General features: G+C 34.1%; 3 protein-coding genes across 3 annotated transcripts; 2 read left to right on the forward strand and 1 right to left on the reverse strand.

Moving 5' to 3' along the window:
- Nucleotides 1-433: 433 nt before the first annotated feature.
- Nucleotides 434-1825, reverse strand: LOC140961890 ((S)-8-oxocitronellyl enol synthase-like). The gene is given in 3 exon segments (XM_073420657.1): nucleotides 434-1394; nucleotides 1396-1649; nucleotides 1735-1825. Coding segments are annotated over 3 exon segments (1167 nt in total). The 5' UTR covers nucleotides 1780-1825; the 3' UTR covers nucleotides 434-526.
- A 6667-nt stretch (nucleotides 1826-8492) lies between these two features.
- On the forward strand, nucleotides 8493-11207 carry LOC140960914 (putative cyclin-A3-1). Its single transcript, XM_073419237.1, has 7 exons — nucleotides 8493-9160; nucleotides 9639-9871; nucleotides 9969-10121; nucleotides 10217-10250; nucleotides 10368-10517; nucleotides 10607-10741; nucleotides 10841-11207. The coding sequence occupies exons 1-7, from the start codon at nucleotides 8807-8809 to the stop codon at nucleotides 10913-10915; spliced, it is 1134 nt and encodes a 377-aa protein (XP_073275338.1). The 5' UTR covers nucleotides 8493-8806; the 3' UTR covers nucleotides 10916-11207.
- A 3784-nt stretch (nucleotides 11208-14991) lies between these two features.
- Nucleotides 14992-18147, forward strand: LOC140961064 (protein NRT1/ PTR FAMILY 8.2-like). The gene is made up of 4 exons (XM_073419383.1): nucleotides 14992-15461; nucleotides 15766-15983; nucleotides 16589-17148; nucleotides 17286-18147. Exons 1-4 carry the CDS (start codon nucleotides 15362-15364, stop codon nucleotides 18145-18147), a joined length of 1740 nt encoding a protein of 579 aa, XP_073275484.1. The 5' UTR covers nucleotides 14992-15361.
- The last annotated feature ends 291 nt before the right edge of the window (nucleotides 18148-18438 follow it).

The following is an 18438-nucleotide window of genomic DNA, read 5'->3' on the forward strand; positions in this document are numbered from 1 at the left end:
TACGTGATATGATGGTCGATCATGTCCATATTTGGAGTGAAAAGTAATATTTTTGACATATTAAGTGATATTTTTCATGAATCGGGTCGGAGAAGAGATTAGTTTTATAAAATTGATCATTGAGATGAGTCTACTATGAATCTTTTTCTTAACGAAATTGGAGTTTTGGTGGTTGAATGACTTTTTATGCAACATTTGAGTTTGATGAATGTTTTGGACGTGAAACTTTGCAACGGCAAGTTTTAATTAAATAAATGAATGGAATATGATTTATATAATTTTAAAAAATAGGATAAGCCTGTTTAAAACCGTAGATAATAATATTCATATCATAAAAATATTAATAGTAGTTTAAAAAATATATATTAATAGTTATTTATTCCAATGTATTTGCTCTTTTTTTTACATGAGAACTTAACACAATATTAGTGACTAGATCATAATATAATATTTACTTATAATGATAAGCTAGCGAATTAGCCCACAAAGATGTAGTCGGAGAGTCACCTAGTGATTAATGACTCATTCAAGGAATGAACCTCTGATCCCTCATCTTCTGGATACAAGATATGAAAGACTTGGTGGTGTCCCTAAATCCAATAAAACCAAACTCCTTGTTCTTGTTCATGCTGCTCAACGTATCCCTATTCCTCAACGCAATATCAGCAAACCAAAATGCAGCAATATCCCTCAATTTTGTAGGGACCAAATTATTCTTCTTAACAATTTCATTCCAAATTGGATCCTTACCTTTCATCTGATCCTCCAGCAGCACCGGCTCTTCGCCTTCAACGTATCCCACGGCCTTCAAATCGAATTGCTTCCCCAAAACTTTCCATAACCTCTTCCACGTGAAAACGTCACCGTTGTTGCAATTGAATGCTTGGTTTTTCGCCTTAGGATCGGTCGCTGTCCACACGAAATGTTCAGCTAATAATTCAGCATCCATAGCATCAGAGAAAGCAGTCCAAGACACTTTAGTTCCGGTATACACTAAAGGCTTGTTTTCGTGCTTGCAAATGGCAGCATACACACAAAGCGTGCTGACAATGTTCATCAAGCTACAATGGGAGAACCCGAAAATGAGTGCGGGGCGATGAATCGACCAATTTAGATTGTTCTTTTTTGCTGCCACTTCCCAGAGGGTGTCTTCAAGATTGTTGTAGAAATTTTCTTGATTTAATCTAGGCAAATCTTCATAGAATGGACAATCATGTGGCTCATTTTTATTGCTCATATCAGAAAAATTACCCAGATAGTATTTGATTCCGGTTAAGAGGGATATATGTTTCAGATTTGGAGCATTTGGGATGACTGAATCGAGGATGTTTCTAAACATAATTGAGTTCAGGGTGCAATCCTCGGAGCCACTCCAAGTTAGGTAGAACACGTGTGATATCTGTGAGAGGGGATAACTTTGAGTATGTTTCAGTATGGTTTGCAACATCACATTGAATATATTCAACGTTGTGTTTGGCCAACCATGAAGGGCAGAGGCAACGTCCAACGCCGTAGATCTTCCATGGGCCGCCCGGCGTGTCCGCCAATGACAAGGTGGTGGCCAAGCCGCTGCCAGCAATGCCAGTGACGCCGACTACTAAGCCCACACTTCGATAATTTTTGGCAACTTCGTTTCGTTCAGAATGTTTCTGCGAGTAAAAAGAAGGTTATTTGATGAATAAAATATAAATACATGAAAATATTCTTAGTTGCGTGGAATATTGATTCGCATGCCTGTCCAGCATCACCGATTGATCTTTTGTAGTACCAGCTGCTCATTTTGTTAGTGTTATATGTTTGGCCTTCGAAGACAGGAAAGGATGGTCGATTATTTTTATAGAGTTTTGCGATTAGTAAATACTGTGTGTGTGTGTTATTTATTTGTAGATGTTGAAAATTAATATTTTATTATTGAATATTTGAATATTGAATGTTGAATATTTGAATGTTGAAAATTAGGTAAAATTAGGTGTTGAATATTGAAATTTGTGTGTGATAATGAAGGTAATGATGTAATTTATTTTTGGATTATTTGTAAAAATTTTCTATAAATAGATCTCTCATTTGTGAAGAAAATCACAATTGAGTTGAGAGAAAAATATTATAAAGTGTGTAGTGTGATAATTTTGAGAGTTTGAGATTTTTACTTTTTACCGTAAATTTTTACTTTTTCACAACACGTTATCAGCACGAAGCTCTAAAAGTCCTCCATATTTTTCCAAGCTCCAAAACAGAAGAAAAAGGTAACAAAAGTAATAATATTTATTTTACTGTTTATTTATTTATTGTGTATATACTTAATATATAATATAATGTTATAATAAAATAAATTTTTCAAAAACTTGTTATAAATCCTGGGAGGATGTTAAGACGACATCCCACACTCCCGGTAAGGGATACGACAAGTATAAAAGTCTATAAGGTTTTTAAACAAAATATCTTATGACACCTCATTATAATATTGTGATATGATATACATAATTATTTAAAACATTACTAATATTATATACACCATATTATTACCATAAAATTATACAAATACATACATTTATTTTCTTGTACACCAACGGTCATAAACGGTAACAAAACGGCTAGTTTTTGCCCTATAAATATGATCTCACAAACACATTCAATCACTCCAACTTTCTCTTCTTCTCTAAAATTATTCTTCATCAAATTTTTGAAGAAAAAAGAAGATGGCTTTCACAAAGTTATTTTTAATTACTTTGGTTATCATACTCACGAGTCTTGTATTTATCGGAGAATATCCTCCTCGTGTGTTTTCTTTATTTTTACGAATGCTTGTACTTGTTGTTTATCCATTACTTTGTATTGCAATATTCATTAACTAATAAAATGCATCATAATTCTTTTTAGTACCACCATGGCTAACTTGGCAAAGCTCGAATTCATTGCACTCGACATTACGGGAAAAAATTATATGTCATGGACTCTCGATGTAGAAATGCATCTTGAGTCATTTGGTCTAAGCGAGACTATTAAAGAAAATGGTATATCTTCATCACAAGAAAAAGCAAAACCTATAATATTTTTGCGCCGACATCTTGATGAAGGTTTGAAATGTGAATATCTCATCGAAAAAGATCCCATGACACTGTGGAAAGGATTAAAAGAAAGATTTGAACATATAAGGGAAGTTATACTTCCGACCGCCCGTGATGAATGAAATATGTTGAGATTCCAATATTTTAAGAAAGTAAGTGATTACAATTCGGCGATGTATCGAATAATCTCGCAATTAAAATTTTGTGGACATGGGGTTACAAAATCAGAAATGCTTGAAAAAACATTTTCCACGTTTCACGCATCAAATATATCTCTACAGCAACAATATAGAGTGCGTGGATTTACGAGATATTTTGAACTCATCGCCTGTCTTCTTGTGGCGGAAAAGAACAACGAGCTATTAATGAGAAATCATCAGTCCCGACCCACTGGATCAACAGCATTTCCAGAAGTAAATGTTGTAAGTAAAAATGAATTTAAACATGGAAACGAAAATCAAATTCAAAGACAAGGTTTTGGTCGAGATCGTCGTCGTGGTCGTGGACGTGGACGTGGAATTGGTCATGGTCGTGGTCGAGACCGTGGTTTTGAAAACAATCGAGATAGTTATTTTTATAACTCATCTCAAAAGGACATCACGAACCACCCACTGAAAAGACATCAAGAGAACATATGTGTTAATGAAAATCACTCGAAAAGATTTGAAAGTTCTTGTTTCAGATGCGGCACTCCAGGACATTGGTCTCGTATTTGTCGAGCCCCCGAGCACCTTTGCAAGCTCTATAAAGAATCGATAAAGGGGAAAGAAAAAGATATCAACTTCACTGAACGCAGTGACCGTTTGAGTAATTCAACTCATTTTGATGCTGCTGATTTTCTGAATGATTTCTCTGGAAATGATCAATATGTTGGTGGGATAGAAATGAAAAATATTGATGCTGCAGATTTTCTTAATGATTTCTCTGAAAATGAACAATATACTGGTGGAATATAAATGTACAATAATTTATTTTTCTTGTATTCATATGATAATGTTTCATAGTGTGTTATATTTTTAAATATGTATTGTATTGTATTTTATTTTTAGAAATGTATTGTTAGTAATTTTATTTCATTGCATTTTTTTTTGAAGTTCAAATATGGAAAATGCTATGAACCTAGCTGAAGTTTGCATACCTGATAGTGGTACAACGCACACTATCCTCTGAGATAAAAGATATTTCTTGGAACTAAAACCAACAAAAACAATGGTGAATACAATATCAGGTCCTGTAGACTTGATTAAAAGATGTGGTAAAACACAATTTTTGTTAACAAATGGTACAAAATTTTTGATCAATGATGCTTTGTATTCACCACAATCGAAAAGAAATTTGTTGAGTTTTAATGATATATATTCCCATGGGTATGATACTCAAACAATGAATGAAGGGAATGAGAAATATATGTGTCTTACCACATATAAATCAGGAAAGAAATATGTGATTGAAAAACTACCAATGCTCCCTACTGGATTGCATTATACACATATACGTCCCATTGAATCAAACATGGTAATTGATAATTCTTCAATATTAACCAATTGGCATGATCGATTAGGACATCCTGGTTCAACAATGATGCGAAGAATTATAGAAAATACACATGGTCATCCATTGAAAGACCAGAAGATCTTTCAGAATAATAAGTTTCAATGTAAAGCATGTTCTCTTGGAAAACTTATTATAAGACCATCACCAGCCAAAATCCAAACTGAATCACCAATGTTTCTTGAACGTATTCAGGGTGATATTTGTGGACCAATCCATCCACCATGTGGACCATTCAGATACTTTATGGTATTGATTGATGCCTCCAGCAGATGGTCACATGTATGTTTATTGTCAACTCGAAATGTTGCATTTGCAAGATTACTTGCTCAAATAATAAAATTGAGGAATCAATTTCCCGATTATACAATCAAGAAAATTAGACTTGATAATGCTGGTGAATTTACTTCCCAGACTTTCAATGATTACTGTATGTCTATGGGAATCATTGTTGAGCATCCTGTTGCTCATGTACATACACAGAATGGATTGGCTGAATCATTGATTAAACGTCTGCAAATGATTGCTATACCAATGATTATGAAAACAAAGCTCCCTATTTCTATATAGGGACATGCAATTTTACATGATGCTGCATTAATTCGCATCAGACCAAGTACATATCATAAATACTCCTCATTGCAGCTTACATTTGGTAAAGAACCAGACATTTCTCATCTGAGAATTTTTGGATGTATGGTGTATGTGCCTATTGCACCACCGCAACGAAAGAAAATGGGACCTCAAAGAAAGACGAAGATGGAAATTGAAAGAATATAAGATGTTTAGTTTGTACTATGTTTAGTTTGTTAATTTTTTTCTTATACGATGTTTAGTTTGTTAATTTTTTTTTCTCATTATTCTTTTAAAAATTTAGTAATATGCATAGATTTATCGAAAGAATATAAGATTTTTTAAAAATAAATTTATATATGATAATAAGATATTTGGATAGGGAATGAATATACAATCATCCGTCGAATATAAAGACGAAGATGGAAATTGAATACCCGACGAGTATTATGATGATGATTGAATTGAATATAATAAATGGCAATGTAATATATAAAATTATAAACAACCCCGACCCATTATTTTTCATAATCTTACTTATTATTATTGTTGGATCGAGAGTGCGTGAGTGAAAGCAATATTGAGATAAGTGACCTCCATGGAAGTTCTCATACGTCAAATTGACGATGTTGTCCCACCTGTTCTGGTTGTCTAGGCAGACCGTAAAATAGTGACGTCGGATCTTAAAGGGTAATATTGTTTCAACGGGAAATTGGCCTTCAGTCCCCAGCCGTCGATTTTTTTTGTGTTCAGTCCCTGGGTACTTTTTTAGTATCACATTTCCACATAAAGTGTACCACATTTTGTATGACATAGTACCATAATTTTGTGGGTAGGGAGTGAACCCAAAGAAATATTTTGATTGAGGATTTTTCACCAACTTCCCCTTGTTTCAACTAGGGATATGATCGACGAAAGAGAAAGGGTAAGACTGATCTTCAATGACATGCGATAGAATCAGCAGATAGACACATACCTCCCCAAACTCATGGGCCTAAAAATCTAACCCATTATCACCCAAGTAAGTACATTATGTGCTGCCACATGTATAAGAAAATAAAGTTGTTTTTTGGCTAGCATCTATAAATTTTTGCATAATGATATACGCTTGATTCTAACCATTGATATCAAAGCGAGATCACGTGTTCAAGTATCCCAACAAAGCATATTTGTATACTTATTGAGATGAAAAGAATGTAAGGTCAAACGTACATGAGTGGGAGCAGTATTGGGATGAGTGACATCCTAAAGAGTTATCGTACATCAAGTTGCTTGTGTTGCGCCACTTGATCTGATTGGCTAGGTGGGCTGTAGAAAAGTGACACCGAATTTTAGCGGATAATATTTTATCTGCTGAGGATATGATCGAAGACAGAGAAATTGTAATACTTATATATCTGGAATATGAGACAACACCATCAGATAGACACACACATTCTTAAACTCATGGGCTTAACAAACCGACAATTAGCACCTAAATTGGAGCACTCTGCGTTGCCACATATAAAATAAAATAAAAGTGTTCAGTGATTAACAATAATAACTTTTGACATATTGATAAGCATATTATCCCAATAATTATGAACATAGTTTAAAGGTTTGTCTACTGCCCAAAATTATTATAACATGATACATCATCGTACAACTGATAAGATAATAAAAATTACAAAGCAAATACAATATTTCTACAATTGAAAAATATTAGGATATTAGATTTGTGACAAAGTCTGTTATATAATTTTTATATTTACAGAACTGATTTGAAATTTTTTATTTAAACTTTGAGACAAACCGATTTTTTCAGTTTGGTTAATTTTAAATAGTGTGTTCGAAGGCCTCGAGAAAGGGTGCATTCTCACCGACTTGAGTTTGGCTAACAATGTAACATCATAATCGATTCGATTCGACTCGACAAAATATTTTAGTATTTGAATTTGATCATACAATAATTTAAGTCCAATTAATTACTTAGTATCAGATCTCGAATTTGACTATTTGGTTACACAAAGTCATCACATTTTCAGTAAAATTTATTATTAAAAGATTTAAAGTATTAATTTTGAAGGGGGAAAAAATGGAAAGTCAATGACAAAAGTCGCAAAGATTGAGATTGCCCATGGAATCAGCCGACAAAACAAAGCCAAACGGCTGAAAACATTTGAACAAATATTTATAAAACACTTGTGAAAAGCGTTTTTTATAAAATATTTTAAAAATTATTCTAAAAATAAATATATATTTGAACAATTATTCTATAAAAATATTTTTAGAGTTTAAAATATGTTTGACCAATTATTTTTAAAAACGATTTTATAGTTACAAATAATTAACAAGATATTTATACAACTATTTTATAAAAAATATATTTTTTTGATCAATTTTATAAAAATATTTTAGTTATCATTTAACACGCATTTTTTTTAATTCCAAAGACATTAAAAAACACATATCGATCTTCATTTAAAAATTAACTAGGAACAGTTTTAATTTTTTTTACANAAAAAAATTTAAGTTATCATTTAACACGCCATTTTTTTAATTCCAAAAACATTAAAAAACACATATCAATCTTCATTTAAAAATTAACTAGGAACAGTTTTAATTTTTTTTACAAACCCAAACACATATTTATGTTTTTTTCAACTTATAAGACACTAAAAATATTTTTAAAGTACTTCTCCAAATGAAACCTCACATACATGATATATTTATCTATAGGCTTGATGGGATTTTAGCGAATAAGATAATTAAAATACGAGGCAGAAAGTTTGTATACTAATATTAACACAAAGACAAAAACTCAGGTGAAACATTTTCACAAATTGATTTTGTGGGATTAATCATCAATCTGATCTCATTCATGAAAAATATTATTTTTTAAAATGTCAAAAATATTACTTTTCATAATATTTTTTTACTATATATATTCAAATAATATAAAATACAATTGTGAAATTTTTTATCTCGGGTTTACAAAAAATGTATAAAACTTTGGTTAAATCAAACTAAATATCAATTATGAACAAATATTAATAATATGATTTGAATTGTTTTTATCTCATTCTAGATTATTAATTTGAGACATATGATATCTTATTTCTATTCGTTAAATTTTTCAAAAATTGACCTAGAAATAAAATGAAGTTTGGTGGGAGAAATATATATTTATTTTAAAAAATTGAGTATTTTTAATATATTTATTACACATGGAAGTTATTTTATAATATTAGAGGCATAATCATTTTTGCCAAAATATGAAAGTTATTAAGAAAGTGTTTAAATCACAGAGAGCCATTTCCAAATTCCAAATGTTTTAGCCGGGAAGCTCATCCAAAATCCCCAAATTCTCGAATTTCAAACCATTTGCACAGTCCTCCCGGGCCAAGAATTGGAAATTAAATCGAAAACCCATTTCATTTTCAGTTCCAAGTTTTTCAGCGGACCGCCCCGCTCGCTCAAATTTTTTTGAACCTCCTATCCAATGGCGGTTCTTGTAATGTCATATGTAGCTTATATACTTCAGCTACTTGCTATGCTCAACCTCTCTTACTCGCCGACATTTCCCTTATTCTTTCTCTGCGTAGCTTTCTTGTGTTCACTGTTTTAGGTACACTACAATGGCGGACCAAGAAAACTGCGTCAGAGTAACGCGCTTGGCTGCGAAGAGGAGAGCAGCTGCAGAGTCCATGGAGGAACGGAACGAGAAGAAGAGGGTGGTGTTGGGTGAGATTCAGAATGTCGCGTCTTCACGAAATGTGGGATCGAGCGAGAGCTTGAAATCTGATGTTGTAGGTGGGAAGAAAGAAAGGGGGCCTAAATTGGACGCGAAGAAGAGAAAAGCGAGTACGAGGATAAATAAGAGCGCGAATGAGGAGTTTGATTCTGGGATTGATGTGGTCGGGGATTGTGATGATCCTCAGATGTGCGGAGCTTATGTTTCTGATATATATGGATATCTGCACAATATGGAGGTGTGTGTAACTTTCGATCGTTTCATGATTTTACTTTCTGAGGTTAATTGAACATGGTTTCTTGTTTTGTTGAATGTGATTGTTGATTTGAGTTGGTGAAGCTCACTAGCTAAAAACGTCTGGATTCTGAGGTTTAGTTTGAGCTTAAAGCATACGATTGCCTAAGTCTGGGTTCGAAAACTGGTCTCAAATTATCTTCTGGGATTATCCGTGTTTCAGATTTTGCAGTTAAATGAACTAGTTGATAGCTAATTGGATATTAACGCTGCAGGCATTCATATTTTAGTAAGATTTTGTGCAGATGTGATAAAATTTTGGACGGATTTGGCTTTATGGGTGATAAGTTTGATTCTGATGCCACAACTATGCGATCGATGATGATTAATTTTCTGGATTACTCGTGTTTATTCTTGATAAATTGAATGGATCTGTTGTTTGGGAAGATGAAAAAGATGCATTTTCCTTTTTTGTTTCCCAGATGGAGCCCAAGAGAAGGCCACTGCCAGATTACATAGAAAAGATTCAGAAGGATGTCACAGCAAACATGAGAGGGGTCCTAATAGATTGGTTAGTCGAGGTTGTGGAGGAGTACAAGCTTCTTTCCGACACATTGTATTTGACGGTCTCCTACATTGACAGATTCTTATCTTCAAATGCCATTAATAGGCAAAGACTTCAACTTCTTGGTGTTTCCTCAATGCTCATTGCCTCGTACGAACATTCTTATCGGCATTCTTTCTATTATTCTGCAGCCCCCCTTGTGTTTTTTGATTTTGCTAATTGTATTTTATATGTGCTTGATTACTAGGAAATACGAGGAGATCAGTCCTCCACATGTGGAAGATTTTTGCTACATCACTGATAACACATATACCAAAGAAGATGTGGTAAAGATGGAGAGTGATGTGCTTAAATCCCTTAAATTTGAAATGGGCAATCCCACCGTGAAAGCATTCCTTAGGTAGAATTTGATCATGATTTTTTTGTTGTCATTTCTTGTTATTTTCTTAGTTCATTTGACTAAAAAGTTGTTACTTGTAATAATTATAATTGCAGAAGATTCGCAAGGATGACTAAAAAAGATGACAAGGTAAATTGTAAACCTGATAAGTTGTCCTTTTTGCACCCTGTCATCTTGCTCAAGTGTTGCATTATTATCTTTAAAGAATTTAAGGTAACCGATTCTCATTTACCTGGACATATGCAGGGGTGTAGTCTACAATTGGAGTTCTTGGGGTATTACCTAGCTGAGTTAAGTTTACTGGATTATGGATGTGTTAAATTCTTGCCTTCTATGGTGGCCGCTTCAGTCACATTCCTATCAAGATTTATCCTCCAACCTAAGCAACATCCTTGGGTAAAGGCAATTTAGATTTCTGTGACAGTTTCAATGGATTGCTGAATGAGATGAATTGTGAAACTTGATGATTGTTTGTCTTTCTATAGACTTCGGCTCTTGAAATTCATTCTGGATACAAGGCAGCAGATTTAAGAGAATGTGTTTGCATCCTTCACGACTTGCAATCAAGTAGAAAATTGACTTCTTTGGTTGCAGTAAGGGAGAAATACAAGCAACACAAGGTTGGTATACCTATCTTCACGCATGTTTTCCCATGTTCTGATTTGTGTTTAGTACAAAAACTGTGAACAATTATTGACAATGATTCTTTTTTGTAACAGTTCAAATGTGTGTCAACTCTTTCTTCGCCTTCAGAAATACCCGAGTCTTTTTTCAAATGCATCGAAGTTGAGTGATAAGGTTTGGTTTATGAAGCCTCACAATCGGCCGAATGAGTACAAACTACAAAGCTTTACGAGTACATCTGATGGACATGCTAGGTTATTTACCAACCAGCTCGGTTGAGGGATCTTTGGGACGAACTGTTGTCGAGAGTCACCTAGATTTGGCTTCAAGTGAAATAGGTAAAATCGACATACACTATGTTTAGGCAAACAAAAACGTTACTTAAGAGTTTCCCTTGCAGCCTAAAACTTCCAAGGAATTTTTTCATATTTTTGCTCAAATCTACATTTTATGTTAACATTTTTGGAACTGTGTTTTAAATGATTGTTGGGACAAATTGTGTATCAATTGACATCCTACTTATATACAACTAGTGTATATGTAATTAATTTTGTGCATGAATCGATCCAAACTGAAAAAAGATTTGACCGCAGATATCTTTGTATTATATGTAGGGCTCCTTCATTGCTTCAATTGGGACTATACCATACCAATAACGTTAAAACCAATCACGTGGAAATTAAAACTACACAATTATGAACTTGATAGTGCCAAATTAATAACCTGGAAATTCATAACTTTAAATTTAAGAATAATTGAATCAACTTTAAATTGTTCAAAAATTCCTAGTGCCTCTCTGAATTTTGTAGTCAGTCCCCATCTGAGAATATATTTATTATTATTCTCAGACAAAAGAAATGTATATGTTTTAACTCCCTAATGAATACCAAAATACTCAATTGTCCTCATTTTAAATAAAACCCAAAAATACCCTCTGTATATATTATAAGAATATCACTTTATTTGTATCTTCTTCCCTCCATTTCCCGACTACAAAGAGTTTGACGGAGTGAAAGAGTAATGTCATGAAGAAGAAAGAATGTTTCGAATGAGATGCACGAAATAGGGAAAAAAAAGTGAAGGACAAATCGTCAGAAGCTACAAGAAGATATCTTTAATAATTATGATCTTAGTACGTTTTCAATAAATTTTATTTTATTTTTTGTTTTAAGCTTGGTTATGTGAGACAGTCCCAATTTTAAGATTACTTTATCCTCGAATGTTTAGGTGGGGGAGAAGCAAGATCCCGCTGAATGCAGCCGACACTAAATCATTATTGAAAAACATAGATTCAACTCAAGTACTTTTTATTATTTTAGTTTATTAATCTAGATGTGTAAAATTCATGGTTGGTTTGACATTTTATTTATTTTTTGTGAGTAGATTCTGTCGATACATCCATTTTGTGAGGATGTGAAGTTTTTATTAGACATGAAACGTGTTTTAAAGAAAGAAGAAGGTAGATCTGAAGCAAAACGATTAGAGAAAATTGTCATGGAACAAATGGATGATATAATGTAAGGCCCATGAGCCTACCTTTTTTTGGGTCCAGCAATAATAGCCCCAATGATAGCTCATTAAACTTTATTTACAAAACTCTCCACTCCTGGCAGTAGATTACATGCTTTCCCAGGTCTTGAACCCAAGACCGTCTAGGCCACCATAAGTATTTGGATTAAAAAGACCTCGTACCAATTGAGCTAGTATTGTAAGGCCCATGGTCCTATCCATTTTTGGTTATGCAATCACAGCTCTCATAATAGTCCATAGAACTCTACTTACATAACTCCTCACTTCTGGAAGTAAAGTACATGCCTCCTCAGTCTCGAAGCCAAGGCCGTCCATGCCATAAGTACTAGCTCAATTGGTACCAGGTCTTTTTATTCCAAGTATTTATGACCTGGACGGCCTTGGGTTCGAGATCTGAAGATGCATGTACTCCACTGACATGAATGAGGAGTTCTATGAGTAGGGTTCCATGGACTATTATGAGGATGGTGATTGTAAAGCCCAAAAAGGGTAGACCCATGGACCGTACAATAAAAAACATGAGCTGCGGGACCTAAAAAGGATAGGCCCATGGACCTTACAAATAAAGATGTTGAAAAAGAGGTTCGGTGAATTAGATGGTGGAAATGTCACGTATAGTGAAGTGAAAAGAGTTTGTGGTCGATAAATATGACAATATTGTTGAAACTGAGGAGAAGGTTGATAAAACCAAGGAAAAAGTTACTTTTGAGTTAGCACTTGTTGTAGTCGCTAACTTTGATGATTTTGTAGATGTAATGGTATAAGAAGTTGTTTCTGATTTGGCGAAAGAAAACAAAGAAGTAAAGGGATCTCATTTTTTGAATTATTCAATTGATCAGATGGAAATTGGTACCAAATGTAATGCATTGATACATAATAATGTTGATGTTTTAAAAGAAGAAAACAACTACGCGTTATGAGGTTATTCGAGAAATGGATCAAGTAATGAGAGTAGTGGTGGTAGTGTTGTTGCTATTTCAGAAGTAGAGAAGTATACTGTTTTTCAATCTTCAGTTGTGGATAGAATGAGGAATATGGCTGATCGTTTGAAGAAAAGAAGGTCCATGTTTGTGACTCCGGCTAGCTCAACACCAAGACGTAAGAGGAAGTTGACAAAACACGTAAATAGAGCATACTTTAATCCCATATTGATTATTTTAAGTTTAAGTATTTTTTTTAGTTATGTTGTTGTTAATGATGTTTGGATTTTCTGTTATATTACTAAATATATTACCACTTTGAGACATGAATTTGTAGATGTTGAGAAGTAAGGCAATACTCCGGACAAGGTTTCCATGGATGAATTCAATGATATATCTTATTTTTGTGGACATTAAGAATCGGTTGATGAAGAGAGAAAATTGGAGACATATTTTTTTGCTAGAAAGGAATTAGAGTGCATTGATCTTCCTTATGTTTCTTCTTATTTTCATAATAATGTTTGCTATTTTTTTTAATGGAATTGAATTTTATTATTATAGTGTTATCGTTTGACAAAATAAGTTTAAGAGATTAATTGAACCAATATGATGTCATTTTCTATTTGGTGATCATGTTCAATCTACGATAATTAATGTTTATATGATAATTATGCAAAAGTAAATGTTCAAGTATGGATTTGAAATTTATTGCATGGACACAATTGCGCAGATTCGTAGCAGTTCGAATTTTTCGACAATTTTTTTTTGCTTTACTGGATTAAGATACATGAGTATATGTTGTCTTGAACACTTATCGAGCCAGTATGGTAGCCACAATATTATATGATGAAAATAGGTTGTTGAAAAACAAGTTTGAATAATTAATAATTTGTCATTATGCTTATGGTTAAGAAGTTATAGTAGTATTGGAGTTTAAACATTGCAAGTTTATGTCATTTTGTTGGTTTAAATTATATAATGAAGACAAACAAATGGTTGTTACTATGTATTAATTTTTTTTAAAATTTGGGTTTAAATTGGTACGTAATTCTTGTGAATAAGATATCTCTGAATATAAATTGAGTATAGTAGTTTACTGATCGAGTATATTGTACATATACATGGAGTATAATATATCTTCGATCGAGCAGTACGTAAAATAGGTCATATAATCATGCTAAGAAACATAAGTCAATTTCAGATGAATTTATAGTATGACAATGTCGAGGTACATAAAATGTCCGATTTAGTATAGTAGTTTACTAGCCGAGCACATTGTACACATGAATTGAGTACAATACATCTTCGATCGAGCACTTTAAAGTAGGGAATATAATCATGCTAAGTAACATAAATCATTTTCCGGATGAAATTATAGTGTGACAATGATGAGGCACATAAAATTTCCGATTTAGCATATCGAAAGTGAAGGCCTTGGAAGCTGAATGCAAGCCAAGGGAGGCCACAATGGAGTACTCTTTAGTTTAGTCCTTGACTAGTTTATCTTGTATCTGTACACCTGATGAACTAATAATACTTTCATTATTTTTATTAATTCACAATATTATCAATTTCAATATTATTTTAACTTGCTAATAGTAAAATCTATGTTGCTGCTCCTTGCTTGGTTCACACATGGATGAGTAGGCCTGAATGCTGGGACGGCACCTAAATTGACTAATTCAATATAACAATAGATTATGGTTTATAATATTTCAGCATCGAACTGTAAAAATTTGTCTGTATTATTCGTGGACACTATTTGCTGAACATTTTCATTTTTTCCAGCTCTTAAATGTAAGAAACAAGTATAATAAACTCAAGTGCCGCTCAGAGCCATGACCCTGTCAAAAGCAGCATTTGAAATCACTTCAAAGTTTCCAATCAAACTTAATTTAAATAGAATTTGAACCCGAAAACAATGAACTGTCGAGGACACATTAATTTGTATATAAACGTAAATAACTTGTGATACTCAAAATACTACCAAGTTGTCTCTAAAACACGAACAAATGACCGCCGGAGAGCTTTCGATGGACGGGATTGGAGACAAGAAAAACAACAAGGCAGGATTTTGAATCACATTTACATTCGTTGATATAAGTGATCATTTATTTATTTTTGGTTCCTAAATTGCATGGAAGTTGTTTTTTGTAGGAACAAGGCATGTCTTCGACTTTGGTTTCAAATGGTTGTGTTGATTATAAAGGGAGGATTGCTGATAAACAGTCCACCGGGGGATGGAAAGCTTCCCCTTTCATCATAGGTTCATTCCTTGGCCATATGAATTTTTTCTGGAATTTAAAGTGAAATTTTTCTGAAACAGATCAAATCCATATGTTAAGTTGGCCATGTCTTCCAAGTTCATCTACTGCAAAGAATATTTGTGTCCTTTCTGTTTTGTGCAAGCCATTTTTGTTCCCTCAGTTTACAAAATCATGCTGCAGTAGTGGAGCTTGGGGGACGGCCATTCCCCGAATATTCGAAAGCATAGTATTTTTTTGAATACAGATGTGAATATCAATTCTTGGTCAAGCCACTGTCCTTATGTACCTTTTTTTTTGGTGCAGTAAATGAGGTGGCTGAGAGGTTGGCATTCTTTGCAATTGCTGTGAGTATGGTTCCCTACTTAGCACGTGAAATGCATCAGCCTGTCCCCAATGCTGCTACACACGTAACAGATTGGATTGGAGCAGCCTATGTTCTTACATTGCTTGGAGCCTTTATAGCTGATGCATATTTGGGACGTTTCCTGACCATCATAATCTTTTCTTGCATCTACGCTGTTGTAAGAACCAACAAACCACCATCATTTCTTTATTTACCAGAAAATATTTCAACTATTCAAGAATTTGAGACTAGTTCCCAAAAGTTCATATTATTCCTAGTTATATTGTGGTATATAATATTTGTTCCGCAAAAGAATTTGAGACTAGTTCCCATAAGTTCATATTATTCCTAGTTATATTGTGGTATATAATATTTGTTCCGCATCAACTTCATAAGAAATAACTGTAAGATGACTTAAAAAGTATGAGTTAAATGACTTATTTTCACGGCTGGGCTTTCCTGTTTAGGACGCACAACTATTATTTACACTTGCATTTAGAATCAATGCAATGGACAGGTGATGTGAAGAGGCTATAATCAGTATGTGTCTTTGTTTTACATTATAAGCTCAATTAGAATGCATACTCTGGTTATTAATTGTTAATTGAAGCTATTCATTGTGGCCTTCGAGATCCCCGATTTCTCAAGGTTTCACAGTAGTACGATCTCATGTCTAATTCCCATGCATTAGTAGATTTATTAGCAAGTTTAAGATGTTTTTCGATCTAATTTGCTGGTCTTCTTCATTGAATCGATAATTATAGGTTCGTGTTTTCATATCAGGGAATGGTTTTGCTTACCTTTTCAGCCTCCATAGACAGCTTAAGACCACCTCACTGCACGAAAAAGCCCTGCATTCCTGCATCCACCAGCCAAACAGCCTTCTTGTACTGTGCCTTGGCGCTTATCGCCCTTGGGACTGGAGGCATCAAGCCATGCGTCTCCTCATTTGGCGCAGACCAGTTTGATGAATCTGATAGAAATGAAGCACATAAAAAATACAGCTTCTTCAACTGGTTTTTCTTTGCTATAAACATGGGAGCACTTGCAGGGATAACCCTTTTGGTGTACATACAAGTAGAGTTTGGATGGACTTGGGGATTTGGGATTCCAACGGCATCAATGTTGGGTTCAATCTTTATCTTGGCTGTTGGTTTGACAAAGTATCGGTATCAGAAGCCGATGGGAAGTGCTTTTACACGATTTGGTCAAGTGATTGTGGCTTCTGTGAGGAATCATGTTAGAGGCGTCAAAGTGGGGCGAGTTGATAATCTGTATGAGGTGAACACCAGAGAATCTGCCATTTTTGGTGCACGAAAGCTTGCTCACACTGAACAATACAGGTAGTTTCTTATTCAATGTATTGGAATATTGTGTGGTATTTCACAATAATTTTTGCTTAAGACTTGTTTTTTTCTCCTTGTTAAGAAACATAATTCTAATAAGCCTAAAGCAATCTAACTATGGCATTTACCCGCAGATTTCTTGATAAAGCAGCTGTGATAACAAACCCGGAGTGCAACACCAAGAATCAATGGAGACTTTGTACTGTAACACAAGTAGAAGAATTCAAATCTTTTGTCCGAATCCTACCCGTTTGGGCAACAACAATCGCCCTCGCCATCTCCTTTGCACAGCTCTCCACGTTTTTCATCGTCCAGGCCAACTTCATGGACAGAAAACTTGGGCCTCATTTCGAAATCCCGGCAAGCTCCACCCCTGTTTTCAGTGCCATAAATGCACTGATATTGGTACCTATATACGAAAAGCTCATCGTCCCATCTCTCCGTGCCAAAACAGGCCATCCAAGAGGAATCACCTCATTGCAGAGAATGGGGATCGGCTTGTCTGTCTCCATCTTCGCCATGGTTTCAGCCGCATTGGTTGAAAGAAAACGCAGAGAAAATCCTTCCGTGATCAGCGTTTTCTGGCTTTTCCCACAGTGTTTCCTCATCGGGACAGCAGAAGTTTTCACATATGTGGGACAGCTCGAATTCTTCTACGACGAGGCTACGGATGGGACAAGAAGCATAAGCAGCGCCATGTTTCTGTGCGAGATTGGGATAGGAAGTTGGCTGAGTACCGCCATTGTCAAGATCATAGAGAAAACCACAGGAGGGGTGAAAACAGGGTGGCTGAGGGATGATCTTAATCAAAGCAAGCTCGACTATTTTTACTGGATTTTGACAGGGATAAACTGTGTGAATTTCTTGGCGTATCAGTGTGTTGCGAAGTGGTATAAGGGAAGAAATGGAGGTGGTGGGAGTGTGAGAGATGAATCGCTTGTGATTGAATCGGCTGGCAAATGTGATGATAAGGTGGAAATTCGGAGTAACAAATGATTTGTTTTGAGCTTTCTTCATTTGTGTTGTAATCTTATTATGTGTTACACTACAAGGTAATTGTCTTTTTATAATTATTTATGTTAAATAAATCGTTTTTTATTTTATATGGTTGGTTTTATTAGTATTTTAATTATTTCTCCTCTATTGCTTTTCATATCATCTATAAATAATAACTAATAATTAAATTAAATTAAGATTCAAAAACTTAACCATTTTAAGCAGTTTGTAATGAGATTTTAAATTTTCACTATAATTTTAATTATATTAAATCACTTATCATTTTAACAA

This window comes from Primulina huaijiensis, chromosome 16, assembly GCF_012295235.1.
Source record: "Primulina huaijiensis isolate GDHJ02 chromosome 16, ASM1229523v2, whole genome shotgun sequence".
NCBI lineage: Eukaryota > Viridiplantae > Streptophyta > Magnoliopsida > Lamiales > Gesneriaceae > Primulina > Primulina huaijiensis.

What these genes read in the sequence shown, in the direction of transcription:
- LOC140961064 (XM_073419383.1), top strand. Translation starts at nt 15,362, where the DNA reads ATGTCTTCGACTTTGGTTTCAAATGGTTGTGTTGATTATAAAGGGAGG. An exon ending in TTTCTTGCATCTACGCTGTT is followed by an intron (nt 15,984 to 16,588) that starts GTAAGAACCAAC and finishes TTTTCATATCAG; the next exon opens with GGAATGGTTTTGCTTACCTT. An exon ending in GCTCACACTGAACAATACAG is followed by an intron (nt 17,149 to 17,285) that starts GTAGTTTCTTAT and finishes ATTTACCCGCAG; the next exon opens with ATTTCTTGATAAAGCAGCTG.
- LOC140960914 (XM_073419237.1), top strand. Translation starts at nt 8,807, where the DNA reads ATGGCGGACCAAGAAAACTGCGTCAGAGTAACGCGCTTGGCTGCGAAG. An exon ending in AACCTAAGCAACATCCTTGG is followed by an intron (nt 10,518 to 10,606) that starts GTAAAGGCAATT and finishes GTCTTTCTATAG; the next exon opens with ACTTCGGCTCTTGAAATTCA. An exon ending in AGAAATACAAGCAACACAAG is followed by an intron (nt 10,742 to 10,840) that starts GTTGGTATACCT and finishes TTTTTGTAACAG; the next exon opens with TTCAAATGTGTGTCAACTCT.